The sequence below is a fragment of the Opisthocomus hoazin genome, chromosome 3 (assembly GCF_030867145.1).
Source record: "Opisthocomus hoazin isolate bOpiHoa1 chromosome 3, bOpiHoa1.hap1, whole genome shotgun sequence".
NCBI lineage: Eukaryota > Metazoa > Chordata > Aves > Opisthocomiformes > Opisthocomidae > Opisthocomus > Opisthocomus hoazin.
In genome coordinates, this window is record NC_134416.1 from 83,412,573 (window position 1) to 83,435,090 (window position 22,518).

General features: G+C 39.7%; 1 protein-coding gene across 2 annotated transcripts in view; it reads right to left on the minus strand.

Annotated features, from left to right (window-relative positions):
- Window positions 1-22,518, minus strand: part of SEMA5A (semaphorin 5A) — a 446,528-nt gene that overhangs the window by 38,447 nt on the left and 385,563 nt on the right. The window contains exons 22-23 of one of the 2 annotated variants that reach the window (XM_075416808.1): window positions 5,591-5,660; window positions 3,510-3,560 (exon numbers count right to left, since the gene is read on the minus strand). The exons of the other annotated variant lie outside the window; for it this stretch is intronic. Coding sequence (XP_075272923.1) covers window positions 5,626-5,660 — 35 coding nt within the window. The 3' untranslated portion in view covers window positions 3,510-3,560; window positions 5,591-5,625. Of the gene's footprint in view, window positions 1-3,509; window positions 3,561-5,590; window positions 5,661-22,518 lie in introns of those variants that run through there. 2 annotated transcript variants of the gene reach the window in all.

The window sequence follows — 22,518 nt, forward strand, 5'->3', positions numbered from 1 at the left end:
TTAAGAAGGAAGCAAGGCTTTTCGCAAGAGTATCTTTCTTTTCATTTAACTGTTCTTGCATGTTCTCAACAGTTCTTTAGTAGCTCCACTCAAAGTTCACAATTTAAAAGCCTAATGAAACACTCTTTATAGGAATTTTTAATAGTTAGCATTCAGTGCTGTCTTTCCAACATGATACTAAAATATTTGGACCATTATAGCATACGAGAAATTCTGAAACCACATTCCAGAGTCCACAGCTGGACCTAGAACTAATAAATAAGGATCTGCAGATAGGAAAGACTTCTCCTGAAATCTGCTTGCACTGGAAACATAGGGGAGCACATACTTTGTACAGGTTTCATTAATTAGTCTGAACAATTTAGTTCGAAAAGCAAGCAAATTATAAATAAATATGGACTGTTTTCTCCCAGTATCATTTATACATAGGTATTCCTTCAAATTTACTAAAAGCCCATGAGAATCCATAGCAATCTGAACTTAATTGAAAAAATTTTTGCAATTACTCTTCTGGCAGCAATATTAAGCTTCATAATTTGCAAACCCTCCTAATTTGCAAATTCTCACAGCGCAAAGAGACCAGGATTCGGTTCTTTGTAAAATCTCAACTCAGTTCCTTGGCGTTAATATCTACATCACTCTTCTAGTGCATGGTCATATACTGCTTTGTCCATTCTACTTCAGCTACACCAGGGCACAGAAAAAATGATGCTTAATTACTGGTGAGCCGCTTGCCTTTTTTCATTTTGCAGAGTATGGCCCCAGGTCTTGGTTACTGCACAACATCCAAGACCTGCTAAAAGACAGAAATATTAACTTCTTCATAGGCTATTCCGTTACAGTTGTTACTGTTATCTCTGAATATTCCCACAAAACTTCTGAGAGTTTATTATGCTCACTTTTTGGCTGGAGAACCAAGGCATGGATGCATTAAGGTGAAAAATAACCATTAATTTAAAGTGGCCAGCTTGAGACTCTAGGAGCCTAACTTTTCAGAACACCAACACAACAAAGCAATGTGTGTTCAAGATCCCACAGCACAGACTTCTCACTGCGAGTAGTACCAGTGATGAAAAAATAAATAAAATCCTATCTCCTAGAACAGATGCTTCTCTTGAAACCACACTTTTTGCAAACATGGTTCTATTTCAGTACTCACTGAAATTCTGTCTTGAGAGGAGGATTGAATTTTGAGAACGTCGAGCGCCTAATTTGAGGTTTGATTTTTTTATGGTACTTCAAAGTTTTAAAAAGATTACGTACTTCTTTTATGATAATACAATCTAGAATTTAACTACTCTGTTTAGACTATCTGAAATTGCTTGTTTAATAAAAATTGGTGCACCGGAAATTATCTAATCTGAGGAATATACGCTGATTTGGAACAAACTCATATTTCAAAATCTTCAAATCCTTTAAACAATAGAACTTCTTTCAGTCTGAGTTGTGAGTACTTGGCACTTCTGCAAATCAAACAGCATGGTCCCAGCTGTACTGATGCCTATCAGAGATAATAAACACAGCCAGAGAACACCTGTGAGAAGTTTGGGTGAATGACTTGCCCAAGATCACACTGAGAAATTTTTGGCAGATATGTATTTAGAATCCAGTCTCTTGGGTGGCTTTCAACAGCCTCAGCCAGGAGACCATTATTCATTCTCTTTCTCCAATTCCTTTTCCATTCTCTACACACCTTTCAGCTTTTGCTACAAATGAAGAAAGGAACCTTCAGAAAATATGCCTATTTCATCACACACCTCTAATTTATGCCAAAAAATGAATTCAGTGTGTAAGGAGACACTGGAATCTATGGGAAAAGAGAAAATGTAATCACACAGTTTAAATTCTTTTTGTGCTGCTCACATATGGGGATGATATCCTCAGTGAGCCAGGGAAACATGGTTTAGATAAAACTATTGAAAAGCAGATGGAAAACTTATTAGAAAACTGGGTCCATCATCTGGAGTTTAAAGAAAGGTGCAGTTCAGTGCAGCCAAGTGCCAACTGAAGTAGGATCAATCAGTTATAAAAATATAAAGTACGGAATGGTCCAGACTCAAGTCATTGGACCCTCATCCCAGTTCAACATCAACCTGCACTCCCCAGACTTCCCATCCTGACTCCAGTTTGATGGCCTAGACATTCCCGCTTCACTGATATCCAAGGTCCCCATCACAGGCTTGCCCCATAGTGCCAGCAGGAAGGTTGTTGATCAGCTGCTGCCTTTTCCATCATATTGGCCCAGTATTTTGTCCTTCCCTGCATGCTTACCATTTCCCCCAGCATAGGCTGGATGTCATCAGATTTGCTGGCAAGCAAATAGTATACCCCTCACGAAAAAGCTATTGCTCTTTCCAAACAAGATTTCAAGTTCTTACTCCAAAATAAGAAGTGAGTGGAGTATTACAAGTAAAGCCATCATATTGTTCATATACAAGGGAAAAAAAAATCTGAATTTTTCTCTGACCTCAGTTCCAAATGTCCCAAGGTTGTTTTGTCTGAAGCAGGTTCTGAACGGACATTTCAGCTCATGTATAACCAAACATACGAACAACTGAATTGGAAGGTAACTTCAAAGCTATCCAGTGCTTCTAGCAAAATTTATAGTACCTTCATATCATGCTCTCTTTTCCCACTTCTGAGTTTCTTAAAGAGGTATTTCTAACCTTGGTATATTATAAGTAATTTAAAGACATGGGAGACAGATGTTCATAAGCAATTAGTAAATGTGGGTTGAAAACAGTGTGACACGGATGGACATGTTGGAGATAGAAACTGGCAATTCTACAATTAAATTATTTATCTGTGATTCCTCTTAGCTTACTCTCTCTTCCTCACGGTAGAACGTAAAATGTCTTTTCTCCCCCACCTTATTCATTCCTGAAAGACTTTCCTGAGCTGGTATCCCTCTATACATATGTCTGCAGCAGGAATTAAAACAGGTAATATTCACATCAGGAAGAATCAGCAGGACCCAGCGGAACAGTGCAGTCCCTTTAATTGAGGTAACATTGTAAAATGACTAATTCTTGGTCTTAATGTCTTGTTGAATACATATCTGTTTAGTGGTTTCTTTTTCCTTCTTGTAGCTGCTGCATGACAGAGAATGCACTTCGGTTTCTATGTAATTTACAGACTGGACACCAAGTGAATGTTAATATGTCACTGCAGTTCACCACTCACAGTTCAGTTTCTTCAAACGCAGGCCCTTCCAAAAATAAATGTAGCTTCTCATATATCATGTTTGCAGTTTTATGGTGCATCCCAAGGCTTTCTGAAATAATGGTAGTATGTTATTCCTCAGCCGTCGTCTTATCCTTGATGGTTTCCCATGAACTGAAAAATGTTTGCATAAGTAATAAATTTGCTTATTTTTCCCATGCGTTTCTGAGTACTTCTGGCTGCTCTGTATACTTTCTGGATAAAGTGGCCTATCAATTTAAATGGCTTCTAATCTCTATTATTCACTCACTTTGCAGTTAACTTATGATCATATTCTTCATATGGAAGTCCTTGGAAGCCTAGTCACTGATTTATGAAACTTTAGCCTTTATCTTCAGCTGGAAAAAATATAAAATAAATGTTTAGTATTTATAAATCTTTGGTAACATCATAACAGTGATAAAGACAATGTTTTTATCAGCCTTTGTCTCCCATACACATACTTCACCAAAATAATGTGTGCTTTCCAGTCCCTTAGTGCAATAGCAATTTTGTCTTTGGGAAAATATCATCGGCTTTCGTTATGCAGGTTCAGTACCATCCTCTAGTGAATCTGCCACTCTTACAAAGCTATATATCTGAATATCATAATGAATATGTATCTCTGTCAGAAATTTGCTTTTGTTATGCAAGCAAAAGAACCTGGTGTCGGATATTATTTTTGTGCTGTATAATGACTTAAAACAGCATATAAAGTACTTGTAACACTAACTACATGGCATTGTTCATTACCAGAAAAGGTTTTGTACTCACTCAAAAGGAAACTGATTCTCTCATTCAGAAAATCTGCATGCTCAGGTGGATAATTAAAGCTGGGAAAGGTGCAATATTGGACATTTGTTTTATAGTTAATCTGATAGGACCATGTATACTTAATATTTGAAAGGCAGATTGTGTAGTGCCTTTTTCATCATCTTCAAACTACTCAAGGATGCTGTAATCCTCTTCTAAAAGACAGTAACTGGAGTAGATCAAAGTCCCTGTACCAGTGAAGCTAGAAATTACATCAAGACATAGTATTTTTAGAAGAAACTCAAACTACATAGACAAAGTTTCTTTTTTTTTATTTCCTAGGCTATTTAAACATTTTTTATATTTTTAATATTACTCTTACCTTCTTTCTTCCACTCATCCACAAATACATCAGGAATGGCAATGGAAAAATAGCTTTACATGAATACATTAGTATTTACATACAATAGTATTTACATGAATATAGGGCAAAGATTTCCCTCTTTAAGAGGTATAGTCTTCTATGAACTGATGAACCACTCTTTGCAGACAAGATAAAAACTCAGTATAAATGAACAAGTCCTAGCTAATGTTACATCAGGAGAGACTGTTCAGTGCCCTCAAGTTTAAACTGTGATGGGAGTATTGACTGTGACGACAAACCCTGGTGAACACAGTAGCAGTTCAGGCACATGGGGATTAGGCAGCAAAAAGGAGAACTCCTTTGCGAGTTGGCCAGACTTGAAGTCTGATCAGGACGTGCATGCATACCAGAGCAGATGGAAGTAAGGAAGCAGCAGCTGGTATCCGTGACTTATTTTCATTCACTGGGAAGCACAACAATATATATTTAACTTTCTAACTAGCTGCTGTTTCCACCAAACTCAGGAGGAGACAGGAGGTAGCCCTGTGGCTGGCAGGCTGTCTCTGAATCTGGCCCACCGTGGTGTGCCTCCTGGGATGGGTAATTTATGACTTGTCCTTGGCTCAGTGCTGTGTCCATCAAATGCCCATTTAAGAGAAGCAAAACAAACATGTTGTAGTGAAAACTGATGTAAACGTTTCATTGCAGCTTAATCTTATTTCATGTCTTAATCTACTCTTCCTTAGTATGTTTGTCTGATTACATTGCAGAGCAAGAGTGTAGACTCTCTTGGGGTAATTGTCTGGGTTACATTTTTTTAAAGTCCTATTCAATTCAGGGCAGTCTCAACTTCATAAACCATCTGAATGGCTTTCCTCAGCTTGATTCTCCTCAGGGCTTTTACCTCCTTGGAGTAGTTATAAAGCAAAGTTATTTTAAGGGGAAAAAGCCCAAGAAACAGAGAAAACAACGAAAAAAAATTAAAGAAAAAGACTTGTCAGTTTACTTTAAGTGAGTAACTGGGTATAATGCTATCCAAGTTAATTGGGCTGAAATATCACTCACGCAATACTTGCCTAATGTTTTGAAATTCCTTGCTACAGGAGTTTGTGAATGCATGGGCTGAAAAAGCAACCAGACAAAGCTGTGAGAGAAGAATCCTACCAAGACTTTTAAACCCAAAGACATGTCTGTCCCAGGAAGACCCTGACAAGACGCTTGCTGGAGGCTGAGAGGGTGTGATGGGAAAGTAATGTTACATGTTGGCCTCACCTTTGTGCTCTAACCAAGGCATCTACTATTCACCATTACCAGCTGCAGGAACGCCAGGGCAGCTGGCCCTCTGGGCAGAGTCAGTACAGGTGGTATCATGGGGTCAGGCAAACAAACATACAAACATACAGAGAGAGAGAATATTGGGTTGATTCAAAATAAAACCAAGAATTAAAAAAGCACATCATAGTCTTCACTTTCAAGGTCTCTGGTGACTGGCCAAACAATAAGCGCAGGAATGAATCATTGGTGGAAGTAGGAAGACTTAAAAAGAAGAAAAATCTCCAGACAAACTTGATTCTTTTTTTTTTTTGTTTAAGAAAACTGGTAGCAAACCTGGAAGGGTCTATGAAAACTGTTTAGGTTTGTTATTATTCAAGTCATGTCTGAAAATTAATTCATATCCACTCTGTGTAAGTTCTCTGTCATATAACTGAAAACCCTTTACACAAAGGGACTTGACAGGAAGGAATGTAATGTGAGGGGAAACACGTGCGTTGGGAATAAGGCAAGTTAGCTTAGTGATTTAGGAACAGAACAAATAAAAACCTTAATGAAATTCACTCAAAACAAATGGACAGAAATTAAAAATACCTGTGAGAGCAGAGGAATAATACAAAGGGAACTAGAGATATCCAAAATGGGAGAAAACAAAATAAGATCCAAATAGAAAAACTAAGACGTAATACAATGAGAAATTAGCTGAAACTCAGCTATTCAGTCAAGGAAAAGAGAAATCTGGAGACAAGAGTAGCATACTGCAGAGGAAAAGAGGGGTGCTGAACTGAACTCCAACTAACTAAAAAAGTCTGTTACTTTTTCTCAGTCTGACTCTAAATTTTCATTTTGAAATTTAGTTGGACGTTGTCTTGGACTAAAACTGAACTAAATGAAATATTTCTTCCCAGTGTTCAAAATGTTTCAACTAAAACCTGACATGGAACAGTGAACTTTTTAACCTTTAAAACAGGTTTACAGTAAGCTGAACATGAGTTATTTCCCTCAAGTACAGTATTTATTTTTCTCTGTAGTGATCAAGTTGTGTTTGTGGAACCATATCAACAGTATCTGTTGAGATGGGAAGACCTTGGCTTTAAGTAATCAGCCTGCATGTTTTCTTGTTTACTGCAGAATCAGCACATGACTAGTAGGAGGTACACAGAAATCAAAACAATACAAAGCCAAAAAAAAAATCAAGAAGACTTGCAGCTTCAGAGCACATTGCCTTTATTTGCCTAGCTTACTTGCAGGCCTTCCTGATAGGACTCGCTGAAGCTGACTCAGCAGCACAAAGTCCAGGGGGAACCTGAGGTGTCTTCACACCCACTGAGTCTTTCATCAGCTACATTTACTATTTTCAACATTTGTGTTTTCTTAGCTCACTGTGGAGTTTGTCTGTATTCATTGCAAGAGGGTTTTCCCACACTCCAGACCTGATCATCGCCAAGCAAGAAAATGGCAGCTGAGCCAACACAGGAATGTGCAGTACATTAAAAATCCCCCTGCACTCAAGGAATGAGGAGGCCAGCATCTGCCTTCCACATTCCTTGTAGCATGCTCCTCTACCACTCCACCAAAGTGTCACAGCACATCCTCTGACGTAAGCTCAGTGTGAGTTCATGGATCAGAGGAGAGGAAGAGAGTGAAGGAAAACTTTGCCTCATGTTGACAAGAGGGCTGTATCAAACAGGAGAGGACATTGTGGTCCACATCCCTATCCAGCCACCTTTCACAATATCCTCTATTAAGGCCTGATGATGCCTGAGGCTGGATTCCAAATTCCAGCAAGATCAGAGTGATAGGAGAACAGAGGGTTTGCCAGTAAACATGGAGCCCAACGTCACCACTTCCAACCCTCCAGAACTGCTGCATCCTAAGAGTGTTCAGCACTTGGATGCTCTGTGACTGCTGTTAATTCCTTTGAGGCCATGCTCAAAACAACAGACCTGACAATAGAGACAAAAATTTGCATTTCTAAATCTCCTCCCCCGCACTTCCATGGTTCCACAGGATTTCCACAATCTAGAAAGCTCAAAACAAATTATTTGCTACATAATTCAAATCAAAAGGAGAGAAATACTTGTACTCATATTTTTTTCCAAGTTCTCAGGTGGTGACATACAATGTGGAGAAATCTACACTTTTCACAAATGTCAATTACAGCATTGCCCTTTGAGCATCCTCATAAATCTTCTCATTTTCCTTTTTCTACTAGGTACAAGTACCTTTAGGAAGTTAGGTAACAGATTTCCAGTGTGAATTAGTTCACATTCATTGGAAAGTACCAGGTCAGTTATCAACCTGCAATTGGCTTTTATGAGAAATAAATGAATCGCAACTCAACTCAAACTGCTTCTAAACCAAAAAGTTTACCAATTCTATTCCATGCTTTAGGAATCCAATTTGTCAAAAGAATGGGTGTGCAGATGACAGACAGTTCAGTGAAGAGCTAGTAAATAGTGAATGTTTCCATTCTGAGCTAAATTACCTTTGCAGACACATTCCTAGAGCAGAGCTAGAATGCCCTTACTTGACTGAGGGTGCATATAAAGGCAGTGTTTGACAGAAAACTCAGAATAAAAAGAAGACTACACAATTATCTTCCAGCATCTAAGAACATTACTAGTTTCAAGGACTCCTGATATCCCTCTGTTCTTCATCACACAAGCTCCCTCCCAAACTCCCTTCCCTCCCTGAGTGCTGTGTGATGTCTCCAGCTCCCTCTGTCTCTGAGGCCATACCTGGAATTTTGTGTTAACTGCTGCATCTTCTCTCGCTGCAGCCTCCTCCATGCTGCTCTGACCACATGCTGTTTGCACTGTTCCCACCTCTCACTCTCTCACCACTCAGATCCTTCTCTATTTTTGCAGCTGCCCATCTCCCATTACCACTTCTTCATTCCCTCTTTCCTAACTACACTGTAAGCTTTGCCCATATTTTCTGCCTTATCCTATTTTATCCCTTTCAAGAATTCTGACTATGCATGCCCCATTCTCACCTCACCACCACCACTAAAACCCTATATTTCTCCTGCTTTAATACAGGTGGTATTTAGGTTGCCAAATGCTCCATCTACCCTGTGTTCCTCGCTCTCCTCTTTTTCCATATACTTTTCCCTGCTATGCTTACTGCTGCATGAGACACAGTCCCTCTCAGTACAGCAAATTGATCATTTTGGAGAGACAAGCAGAAGCAAAATTGCAATTTTTTTTTATTGCAAAAAGTGCCAGCTGCTGCCAGCAAACAGTTCTTTGTCTTGCTGACAGTCCGAGAGCGAACTAAAGCCATGGCTCTGCTAAATACTTGCAGCAGCACACCTCTCTCTTCCTCATTTGCTATCTCCAGTACTCCTATTGACAACACACTCAAGAGATTTCCTCTGACACTATAATATTGTCTGCAGTGAGGAAATGAATATAATGCAGTGATAAAAAATTGTCATCACGTATATTGTAACAAAAAAGTGTCACCAAGATTAATGTGAGGCCACAAAAACTTGACCAGCTATGTACAGGCTGGTTTAAGCCAGTGTAAGCAGAGCTGAAGAACTGAGACTTGACAAGCTCCTGAGCTGGGATGATGTGCACACCTCATGGAGTCTCATTTCTATCAGTGCTGGAGCATGGGAAACAACATAAGAGGTTAGCAAGCTTTAAGGGTCTGATTTATGAAAAGATTAAGGGTAGGACAGTCTGCACAGAAATTAGAGAGTATTTCATGATCTAAAAATAACAACTTAAGGAACAAATATTTAGGATAACTAATGACGAGTACAGCAAAGGCTAAATAAAGTAGCTCTTTAAACTGCCTGTGCAAGGTGAAACCTACTTACAGGCAGAATGAACTGGCGTCAGTGTCACTATCTAGCATGTCTAAATTTGAAGTCACCTGTGGATGTCAAAGTGATGTCTCTTTGAAGGTAGAATAAAATATTAATATTTTCACTGTGGAAATAGTTATACAAGGCCACACAGACGGAACAACTGTCCTAACAGGTACTCTTCTATCCTAAGAGTCCCATAGCCGTGTGAACTAAATGTCAGAAAATTATTCAAAGAAGAAGTATGAGACTAGCATCTGACCATTCTGCATCTATAAAAAATTAAATTTCTCTTATAATTATTAGGTCAAAAATTTTTCACTGAAGTCACTGATTTCTCTGATTTTATGCATGTTACCTAAAATGATGAGGATTTATTCTTCTATTCAAACATGAAACGTAGGACATTAGAGGGTGTCTTTTTTGCACAGTACTAAAATAGTTGTTCCCAAGGGATTTACTAAGGTCTTTTTGAAAATATATCGTAATTTGCTGGAATCACTTCATTGAAAATCAGGCAGAACAAAACACCTAGGGGTGCATTATTCCTGGAAAATGTGCAAGAGAAGTAATAGGCATAGTATCTGCCATTATTGTTAGTGAGATGTGAGCACTTCCCTCTTCATTCATTGTAATAAAAAGGTCCCCTAATACCTACCTTTGACGATTCTATTTCACCTAATTGCTTTGTTTTATCAGCTATGGAAAAATATATATTCTGCCTTATTAATCCCATTAGTGCTTTCAGAGGAAATGTCAGAATAATTAAATTTCTCAATGATCAGTATTCTGTCTTTTTTTGTCAGGTCTTTCATATACTTACACTATCATGCACTGCCATGCTCTTGCAATTTTAAAGCAAGGTCAGCTACTAAGACGAAATTTTGTCTTGTATGAAGCTTTGCTTAGCAGTGACTTTTGGGCCTTTAGAAAATATGTGCATTTAATAGAAACAGTAACACAGTGTTTCTTCAGACAAACAGAATGCACTTCGACAAAAATCTTTGACAACACTATCCAGAGAACCACAATATCACCAGGTTCCAAATTTATCACACCAATCTTACTTGCATGCTTGGAGACTTCCCTGGACAAATTTTGCATAGCCAGTGAAAGCTGCAGATCTCATGTGGGCTGAGCCTGCTCTGAAGAGGCCTGTGTCACAGAGAAATGTCTGACATTAGATGGGGTGAATTCAAGTGAAGGCGCTCAGTCACAAAGTCCAAGTAGTAAACCCCAAAATTAAAACAAAAACTTCCATCTCTTGCAGCTGTAAGTGAAGACCAGGTTCGGGACCTCCTGCAGAACCTAAATGTACTGAAGTCCATGGGACCTGATGAGATGCATTCCAGAGTCCTGAGGGAACTGGCTGACGTAGTTGCCAAGCCACTCTCCATGATGTCTGAAAAGTCATGGCAGTCAGGGGAAGTTCCCAGTGACTGGAAAAAGGGAAACATTGTGCCCCTTTTCAAAAAGGGTAGAAAGGAAGACCCTGGGAACTACCGACCTGTCAGCCTCACCTCTGTGCCTGGGAAGATCATGGAACAGATCCTCCTAGAAGATATGCTAAGGCACATGGAGGCCAGGGAGGTGATTCGAGACAGCCAGCATGGCTTCACCAAGGGCAAGTCCTGCCTCACCAACCTAGTGGCTTTCTATGATGGTGTAACAACAAGGGTGGACAAGGGAAAACCTATGGATGTCATCTATCTGGATTTTTGCAAAGCCTTTGACACGTTCCCCCACAACATCCTTCTCTCTAAATTGGAGAGCCATGGATTTGATGGGTGGACCGTTCGGTGGATAAGGAATTGCTTGGATGGTCGCAGCCAAAGGGTAGTGGTCAACGGCTCAATGTCCAGATGGAGACCAGTGACGAGTGGAGTCCCTCAGGGGTCCGTACTGGGACCGGTGCTGTTCAATATATTTATCAATGACATGGACAGTGACATCGAGTGTACCCTCAGCAAGTTTGCAGATGACACCAAGCTGAGTGGTACAGTCTAGACACCAGAAGGACGGGATGCCATCCAGAGGGACCCGGACAAGCTGGAGAGGTGGGCCTGGGTGAAACTCATGAGGTTCAACAAGGCCAAGTGCAAGGTCCTACACCTGGGTCGGGGTAATCCCCGGTATCAATACAGGCTGGGGGATGAAAGGATCGAGAGCAGCTCTGCTGAGAGGGACTTGGGGGTACTGATAGACGAAAGGCTGGACATGAGCCGGCAATGTGCGCTGGCAGTCCAGAGGGCCAACCGTGTCCTGGGCTGCATCAGGAGAAGAGTGGCCAGCAGGTCGAGAGAGGTGATTCTGCCCCACTACTCTGCTCTGGTGAGACCTCACCTGGAGTACTGCATTCAGCTCTGGAGCCCTCAGCACAAGAAGGACATGGAACTGTTGGAGCGGGTCCAAAGGAGGGCTACAAAAATGATCCGAGGGCTGGAGCACCTCTCCTGTGAGGACAGGCTGAGAGAGTTGGGCTTGTTCAGCCTAGAGAAGAGAAGGCTGCGGGGAGACCTGATAGCAGCATTTCAGTACTTAAAGGGAGCCTATAGGAAAGATGGGGACAATCTTTTTAGCAAGACAGCAGTGACAGGACGAGGGGTAATGGTTTTAAACTAAAACAGGGTAGATTTACGCTGGACGTAAGGAAGAAATTCTTTACAATGAGGGTTGTGAAACACTGGAACAGGTTGCCCAGAGAGGTAGTGGAGGCCCCATCCCTGGAAACATTCAAGACCAGGCTGGACAGGGCTCTGAGCGACCTGATCCATTTAGTGGTGTCCCTGCTCACTGCGGGGGGGTTGGACTAGATGACCTCTAGGGGTCCCTTCCAACCCAAAACTTTCTATGATTCTATGATTAAACAAAAACCTTTGTGATTGAAAGCATGCAAACATAGCTCAAATATGCGTGTGAAAGCTCTCTAACAAACAATTTGAGAAGTTGAATAGGTAAATAAAAGGTGCTATTTGGGAATAACCACAGAGCATGGTAAAATGATTATCATTTCACAAGAAAGGTTATGAAGAAGAAACACTGTTGCTCTCAGATCTAGTTTGGGTACCCTTCAGGTGCCTAGTAGTTCCTGCCATCTTCAGACCTGAAGTCCTCTGTGGAACTGCTTCTACTTAAAGTTCAGCTCTTCATAGTGGCAGTGTAAGAATCTGTTGAGTTTTATCAGATTATTTCAGCCAATTTGACATTGCCTCTTATCACGATTACTAAGAAGAAACTTCATTTTCTTCATTGGAAGAGCTTGATTCTAGTGGGAAAATTTCTTTACTGAAGGAGTGGTCGGATATTGGAATAGGCTGCCCAGGGAGGTGGTTGAGTCACCATCCCTGGAAGTGTTCAAAAAACGTGTAGATGTGGCACTTCAGGACGTGGTTTAATAGTCACGGTGGTGTTGGTGGATGGTTGGACTTGATGATCTTTGAGATCTCTTCCAACCTATGATTCTATGATTCTAGTGTGCTAGCAGTATCCAAGCTCAGAGTGAAAAACTAATACATTTCTTGTCCTTGTCTCTAGCCAAGATCCTGAATGGATTTGCAACTCAAAGACTCCAGTTTTTCTGAAGATTACTTCTATGTTTCCAGCTATATCAGTGGGGTAAAATATGGAGTAAAAGACAAAACAGCCACAGGACCCTACACATGGTGGCCTTCTATCAGGAGGATGAAATTCAGCCTTGAAGGAAGAGGAAAGCTAAAGTACTTTTGGCTCTCGCTTTGGATTTAATTCCAGTAGTTCTTTATTTTTCTGTGGTAACTCCCAACAGAAATCTATGCACTGAAATGGAGCCTACTGAAACCATGCCAAAATGGAGAAGACAGATATATTGATATCCCTACTTTATTCAGCCAAATTATTTTGGTTGAATGTAGGGTACAGGTGTGAGAAGGAAGACACTGCATATCTGCCACTCTTCCTGCTCCCTGTGATTAATGGCCTTGCACTTTCTGCTGCTTCTCGCAACTCCTAGAGTGTAACTCCTGAGGGGAGGCAAGTAGAGGCTTGACCTGGGACTCTCATCAGACTGTAAGAACTCCGTGACCTGCTGTTCTGGTATTTATAAGAAGTTAAAATACGCACATGCTTCCATACTTTCAGCTCAGTAGGGATATATTACCTGGCAACAAAGCAACAGGTATGATCATGTTAAAGAAAAAAAAAACCAGCTTGCAGCAATTTCTAGCAAGAAAGGCAAAATTAGCTCTTGCAGACACTGTCTTTTAGTGACTGAAGTGTAGTGAGATGGTAGTTAATTATCGCATTACCGCAAAGGAGCACAAAGTAGAATGTGCTAACTACACTTTTCTCTTTCTCTTAAAGGTTTCAAAGCAAACAGACCCTACAGATTCAACACTGAAAAAAGTACCCCAAATCCTACAAGAGTTCATTGAATAGAGGAGTGAGGAGAAAGGAAAAGAAGAGGAAGCCCTTCCCTCTTAATCAATGGTATTGTTCTTACCAATGGGGATGAACAACAACAACAACAGGGATGGGGAAGAGTCTGTGCATCCAACAGGCTGAACTAAAGGATTTAGCCACTTGACCACCATGGAAGGAACCACAGTACAGAACGAGATACTTGGACACTTTTTTAAATTTATGTGTTCCCTCTGCTCAGGGCTGAACCCCAGTTTGGATAAATGCTTGTTTAAAAAGCCAGTACGGCTTGCTCCCCTCCTTAGAAATACAGTTTGAAAGAGAGCTAATAATAGCACTGCCACCACCACCACCCAAGGAACCTGATAAATAGGCCACACAGTTAGAAAGTAGGGTGGCCTAGGACTTTAACTGGGCACAAGGACAAATCTGCTGTGCTACTTTCAGCCCCGAGCTGCTTTGCACGGAGCAGGTTGAGTGTCTGCACTGAGCGCCCTGGTGGGTCCCATGGAGAGCATCACAGGTCATAGCTCCTCTGTGATCTGAGCCATCAGTATGCTGTAGTTCAGGCTGTTGCTCATCTTCACGTTGCATCTTACTGTCTTCCCACCACATGCTGTCCAATGCATCAAACCTCATTTGCTGATGAGTGGTTACATACTTCTGTGCAAAGTATAACGATCTTTTATTTTGATGCAATACTACTTTACACTTACAGTACACATGAAGGCAAAACTGTATAGTGCTCAAATCAGCAAAAAGTTAAATGCACTATCCCGATTTGCTGACATTTTGTGCCCTTAGACCTGGAATATGCAGCTTTCCAACTGCCTTAAAAGTTTCTTTTTGAAAGCAAAAGACTGAGGACTATTTCTGTTACTCAAGTATCAATAATTCCTTCAAGCTCCTACACATTAGATGACTTAGAGGAGAGATTCAAGCATGCTGCTAAATACTGACACTGATAAGAATGGACTGTTATGAGTCAGAGACAATTAAACTGTCCTGTAAGATCCACAAAACAAAAATGACCTGAAGAAGAGGGGTACACAAACATATACACCTCAGCTGATGATAGCTTAGAAAAACTGCCATGGTTAGTTTGTTCTGATTTTTGTATTAAAAGAGGAATCTGGTTTTGAGGAAATCCGTAGTAGTTTGCCTCCAGTGCAGGCTTCAGTGTACTGGTGTGGCCCTGGTAGGTGAAGTTTAGGGTGATCTGCACTGTTGATCACTATCACTGTGCAGTTATTTAGAAACACTGAATTCAAGACTTGGACTGTTCATTCATTGATTCATCATGAGATTTGGGCAGTTTTTCATTTGATTAATTTTTAGTCATGCAGGTATGTCCTTGAAATAATGTAATGGCAGAGTTGAAGCTAGTAATTAAATTTCAGTCTTTTTCTGATAGCTTCAGGCTACCATCTCAGGTGGCTTGCCTGTACAGGGTACTTTAATTTGAAACCAAAAATACATTCTGAGATACACCTTTGAAGTAAAGAAAGCAAAAACTAGTTCTTTAGATCAGCCATTCCTGTTCTTTGCCCCGCTGTCTTCTCTTTATTCTGGGGCAATATTATATAAATTCCCAACCATTGTTTCAAAAGCAGGTGACAACCATCAATAAGTAGACCTTATCTCCAGAACTCATCTGATGAAGGACTGTCAGAAATCCTTGCACTTCTAAAAATGAAGCTAACTTCCATTACTGGACTAATATAAAGCTTTAATATAAAGCCCTTTGAAATCACTGGACAAAGCTTCCATTAACTTCAAAGACTGATAGAGCAGGCATCAAAAGTCTTATGCCATTCCTGAATTTACCAAAACAACCCCTGCACATGTGCTCATGTGTAAAGAACTCAGACACTGAAACCTCTAGGAAGAGAAGCCTGCTGCTCATCCTGTGTCTCCCTCCTCCTTCTGTCACCAGCAGTGAGTACCTGAGTGCCTCCAAAGAGATGTAAGCATGCTCCCAAAAATGTCTGGAGAGGAAGACTGTGAGGTTCTGAGATGGATTTCTAACAGGCTGTGACCATGGGTCCTGGGATTGGGTCAGTTTGTAAAATGTGATTTCAAGCTTTATAGCACTGTCTCAAAAGTCCTCAAGGGTAAAAGTGTCTGTTGCTATGGAGTACAATGCTTCCAATAATGATTTATCAATATTTATCAATAACACATCTATTTTTTCTTTATAAGATTTGGAACCCAACAAGCTATTTTCAGATCCATTCCAAACCCCACTATTTCAACGCTAATTACTAAAAGTGCAGGAGCAATGCACTTTCTCTGCTTGGACCATCTGGCAGATTTCTGAGCTTTGCAATTTGTTGGTCTTCAGAGTTACTTTGCAAGTTATAGAAAAAATTATTTCTGAATTCTCCAGCGTTTACATAATTAGTTAACAGGTTAAAAAAAATAGAACAAGAGAAATGCAGAGGTTCTACTAAAAAAGGCTGAAACTTGACATTAACAACAAAATAATTATAAAGTCAAAAGATGGAAGGAGCTATTTAACATAAATAAACATTTTTTTTCCGCAATTGGTCAGCTACACTTTAATGTCTGACTGAGGAAGTGCAAGGTAACAAACTAGGCTCTTACAACGCACTGCAAACAAGAAAATGGGCACTGCTGGTGAAGTTGTGTCAGACTTGCTTCTTGAAAGTAAGACAAGCTGTACTGAAACTGCATTAAGAAGAGACTTCCGCCAGGCTAATAGCTAATTAGCCAGAATGGTTGTGCCTTGGACATGCGACCATTAGATGGTCCCCCTGACAACTATGTCTAAGGAAACAAATAGTTGTGGATGTGGTCTTTAAATCCTCAGTGATGTTTGAGTCATTATTCAGTGAAACAAGCACGCATTGGTTTTATGTGGAAAGACATACATAGCTAAACAGGGCATAGTCCAGTCACTAACACATTTATCTCTGGAATGCCAAAAGTGTGATATATGTATATACATAAGGTAATTACTTGCAAGATTAAGCTGCTGCTGAATAGCTGTTTATCCATGTACAAGAAATCATGACCACAGCTTCTTAATCAAATCTGGTCCCATGAGATTACAAACAATGCACTGCCCTTCACAGACTTCTGGAGTCACCTATGTGAGACCCCCACATCATGTTTACCTCTTTAAGTAAAAGTTTAAAATTGTCATGAACAAGAATGCAGAAGTGTGCCGCATGAGATTTGAGCACCCAGCCTACAAAGCCCTTTGCTAGCGTGCCCAAAAGACCTCAGCTAGCATTTCTGTGGGGAGCTGCGGGTACCCAATGGCTCAACATGTAGTATACCTGCTAACATCTTACACCTACAATTTCTTAAATCTTATTTTTTTACCACTTCCAATTGTTAAATTCATGAGAATTTACTAATTATGTAATGTATATTAATTAAATATAATTTATTTATTTGTGTTTGCGTTTCCATTTTTCAAAACTGCTCCCCAGTCTGAGATTGTTGTATTCATACACACATTATAACAATGCATAATCTAATAAGGTAAAAACTCATCAAAATAATTTTCATATGAAACAAATCAATATGCAAATAACACATCCCACTCCATCCATTTATCCAGTACCCTGAGTAATCTAAACAGCAGAGCTGGATGCCTTTTGAATACAAATTAAAGGAAGCAGCTTGTGATACTCACTAGCACATGGGCAAACTTTTTCCGTAATGAATTTTCTTTCATCATCACATTGCTCAGAAAGTACTTTTTAATTTGATTATGCTCAAGTCATTCAAACTTCCTTAGCAGAAAGACATTACCCGTAGTATTGATTACCACAGACATGAATCACCAGTGGTCTGTGATCGGCTGCACTGATACTGGAAGAAAAAGTGTTGGTTTTGACATCTTACAGGCAAACACTTAGCAGCCAGTCTGCTTGAGATATAGTTGGGCCACGTAACTTTGTGGAACTGTATTTAGGATTAATCGATCTGGTAATCATAGCAAGACCTTGTAGCCATGTGCAAGCACAAACTTCCCTGAAGACCCCCACTCTTTGAATGTAAATCTCTGCCAAAGCATTGCTACAGGCGAGTGCTAGGACACACTAGGGAAAGCAGCTGGGACCTGCATTCACCCTGTGATTTGGCTGGGTGGTGTCTGCCTCCATACATCTCCTCTATCCCAAGCTCAGATAAACTATCAAGCAGACAGAATTAACGCCAGAGCCCAGTCCTCACATACCAAACTGCAAGATTTACAGGTACCAGAGGGGAGCTAGCCTGCCAACAATTTGATGGTATGGTATCAATCTGTAAATGATGCAGATATGCAGATCCTGTGATTCCTCTGAGGTATACTCAGATTTAGAGACCATTGGGTTGAAATCTTTCTGGAGTCATTAGGAAAGAAAACCCTGAGTATACCTTTTCCACCAGTGATCTGAAAGAAATCTAAATAATACAGGAGATGAGAATTCCAATTTCGGCATCCTGAAAAATTTATTACTACTCTAATACTTAGTGCTTTTGATCTCTGGTTATATCAAAAGTATGCAGTGGGGTTTGTTGGTGGGGTTTTTTTGCTTTTCTTTTGCCAGACATCCCCTATGTTTCCACATAAATATGGTCACATATAACGTGGAGGGTCACATGCCAAAGAAATGTCTAGATATTGCCTTTGGGAGGTGCCATGTGAGCCGTTCTAAAAATCTGGGATATCAAGGCATCACGCAGTCCATTCTCTTGCTTCTGAGACAGGTTCAAGCATATTTTGCAGGTCCTTCCCAGTGTATCTCCACTTTCTTTTTATGCCTCCTCAAAGACATATTTCTCAATGTTTCTTGCTGGCCAGTCTTTAATTTTCCCAGGGTTGGTTAAGCCCTACTACCTCTTGTCTTACTGTGCATGGACATACAGTACAGCTGAGCCTACCCTCTTCATAGGAGTCTTTTATGTATTTAAATATTGTGAAACATGCTCCCAGTCATAGCTTTTTTTCCTTTCTTTAATGCTTAATAAAACTGATTCTTTTAAGTTTCCATATAGGTCATGCTGTTTTCTTAATGCTTTAAAACAGTTAAAAAACAGATAATTTCTCAACTTTTTAAAAAAATATTTTGTTCTTTGTCTTTTTTTAAGCATCTTATTCTTTGTTAGTTTGTCTGTCTTTTCTCTTAGCTGCGAAAGTCAGTACCCCAGCTGAGAAATCATTAATGCTGAGAATATCAAATAGTTTTCCAATTTTTGCATATGTGTTGCATTATTCAACTCATATTTAGGCTCTAGTCCACAATAAATACTCATCCTTTCCACGCTGCCTGCAGCCTACCCAGTTCTTCCTCATTTTTTACTTCTGCCATTCTTCTTAAATGAAGTACTTTGTACTCAGCTTCACTGAATATCATCTCAGTGTTTTGGGGCTATTCCTCCAAATTATCAAGATCATGTCAAATTGGACCCCCTTTTAAAGTATTTGCAGTTCCTTTCCCCTGCGGTGTCATCTGTGGATCTGGGGAGAAAATTATGGTCCATAATGCTAACTGTTAGTGCAGGTGTTGTATATCACCCAGTCCAGAAGAGCACCTCATGGGCCCCTCCTTGTTAAGCCCTCTAGTTTGACAGAATCCTGCAATCACGCTTTGACTGCAGCTTTGAGCAGCAGTGCACTCACCTCATAATAATTTTTTAGATTATGATCCACGTATAACTGTGATTAAGGCATTGCTCATGGTCTTAATTTAGACTTCTAAAGTCTCGAGATTGGCACTTGCATTCTTCCTCCCTCCACTCGTGATGGTAGTATAAGCCAGAATAAAGGCTGTGTGTAGGCTATTCGTCTTAACATAAGCAGATTTGCTGTCAGTAAAAGCTAAATTCAGATTTCCCTGGATTTACAATGCTGATTTTTGGAAAGTTCTAACATCTATATAGTTGCAGATGCCCGCATAATACTTGCTCCATTTTTTGCTTTTTTGTAGTATTTCTTCATCAGAGGAAAAATTTAAATTATATTATTCCTTAATACTAAAAAAAGAAATCCAAATGCTCCTGCATGGTATTTCTGAGGCTGACAATAGAGGAATTATGATAGGAAACTACATTTAGTTTAAACCTCTTTGGCGATTCATACACCCAAGCATAGACTTTCCATTTCAGCAAAGCACTGCAGAGCCTTCAAGAATGTGATGACTTTGGCAGAACCAGGAGGGAGCAGACGACCGAGTCCCAGGAGAGGCTTTCCCGTAACCTGAAGCAGCTACTTCAACTTCTCACTCTCCTTTCCTTCCACACACACCTGCCCCATATGGGGTGGTATCAGCACAACATCTTTGCCTCTCTGGGATGGGAGCAGGCACAGAAGAAGTCATCTGCAAATTCACCTTGGTGGGGCAGCACACAGCACACAGCCAAGCTCAGCCCTGCGCTTAACTTCCTGGCTTGGAGAGCTGTGAAAGGAGTGGGAAAGAGTCAAATGCAGTCTTTAAATAGCTGGGATTGCTGGAGCAAGTAATTTCCCAGAACTTCTGGTGCATGTGGCCAACCTTTATCGTGTGACTATAGCATTGTAGCTGAGAAAACATCATCACAAATTAGCTGCAGAGGTAACTGACTGCCTTAATAAAGATGGCACAAGCATCCTCTTTAAAATACCTCTGACTTTTGCTCTGGCCCTGCCTATAGCCCAGTATCCGTGGTTTTCAAACTGTGGTCTGTGGACCACTGGAGCCCATGGCTGTTCTTATAAGGACTCTCCAAACAATAACTAAACGTCCCCCTCAGCACAAGCCCCTATTACTAGTAGCCTCAAACATGTCATGTCACAGATAAACTTAAATGTTTCACAAAAATGTTGTGGAAACTTTTCAAGGAGCCCACAAATAACAGAATTTTAACACTTATTGCCTGTATACCATTGCAACATCTTAAATTTATCTTAGCAACAATCTTTTAGCACATATTCATGATAGTCATTATTTTAAGTGTCTTTCCTATTCTATTAAGGTCATTCACGGCAAACTACTGCCACAGATAATAAATTTTTAAACATGTGTTAAGTTACTTGTAATTAAACAATGAGTTTAGTTGCATTTTCTCAGAAAGTTCCTTGTATGTTCAAAATAAATGCTAATTTTTCAAAGGCATTGGACAGAATGTTTCAATTACAAAAAAAAAAAAGCATACTATTCATAAAAGCTCACTATTCATAAATTTCCCTGTTCACACATTGTTAAAATATTGGCTATCTTGTTGTTTTACCTCAATTTCAAATTTTTTTAAATGCTATCAACTGTACGCTTGAACTTTTTTAAGAAGAAAAGAATGCCAAAAGATCTTTAAACTAAAGGAACCTATACTAAATTAAAACAAAATTATATTATTTGCGATGAAGTCACAACACAGCTGCATCTGCAAAGTATCAAAGGAAACAGAAAATCAAGGAAAGACAAGACATAATGAAGTACATATTGTTATAGAAATTATAAGCAGAGCCTTGAAACATAGAGATTCAGCTAAGAAAACAAGGATGAAATATGACAAATCTATCAAGACAACAGGCAGAAAAAAAGGTAAGCTAAACATCACAGAAAAGCTTGCAGACATATTCTGCTGCTCAAAGGTTACCGGATGATACTCAGAGAGGGCATTACCCTGTGAATAACCATTTCATTTCAGTTTACTCCTTGAATACTGATGGAATATGTTAGCAAACTGAGGAACATCATAAAAACAGTAAACACTGATTATATTTGTCCACATTGTCTGAAAGCACGCAAGAATTCTGTTGACTCTGTTGCAAACAAAAATACATAGCTGCTCAGTGATATTAGCTCCTGTACTGGAAAAATGAAGCAGCAAGTGTTGTTCCAATATATGCAATTGTTTGACCCTGATGCCAGAATATACAAATGAACTAAATTAATTTAAAAAAAATTATAAAACTTTAAAGCAAGCACGATAAAAAGCTAGAATCATCAGGATATCTTTAAAGATAAATATTCACTCCTATGTTGATTTGAATTCTTTCAGCGTGTGAAAAAGATCAGGGAAATTCAAAGGCATGTTCTAAATGAGGATTTCCAAAAGGAATAAATAATTTTCATATTTTTACATCCATATGTACATATGTATCTATACCAAATATCTAAGCAGGGAAACAAGCCTCATCATCCGTTAAAGTAATTCCTAAAATAGCTCCTAAGTAATCTTTCTGGGAATACAGATGTCATGAACATAGCCCACAAGGATGTAATTCAATTACAGAGATCTCATTGAAGTTCAGGTAAGATAATCTACAGATCTCACTCACAGGTTTTTAGTTATGATATCGTGCTGTATTGATTAGGATGATGCTAGTTAAAACCTCATGTTCTCTCATCACGTGCATGGTTCTGTCATGCAAGTCTCTGAATTTGGTGTAGCACCATATATTGGTCAGAAGCCCGATGACAAAATAAAACAATAATCTGCTTATACCATTTCTTCCTGGTACATGCCCATGTGTCTCATCCTCCCAGCACTGCCCACTCCTGCCTCCTGGCATAAGCTTCAAGCAGGAAATCCTGTGATGTCCCAGTTCATGAAAATTCTTCCAAAGGAAAAAAGCAGTGCACAATAACATGCAAAAGGCACAGAAAGGTTTTGAGAGGCAGAAAAAAAATCACCAGAAGGAATAAAGTGACAAGGCTAGAGATTATCCTGAGCAGCGAAGCTTATTCAAAGCTATATGTTACAATAAGTGCAA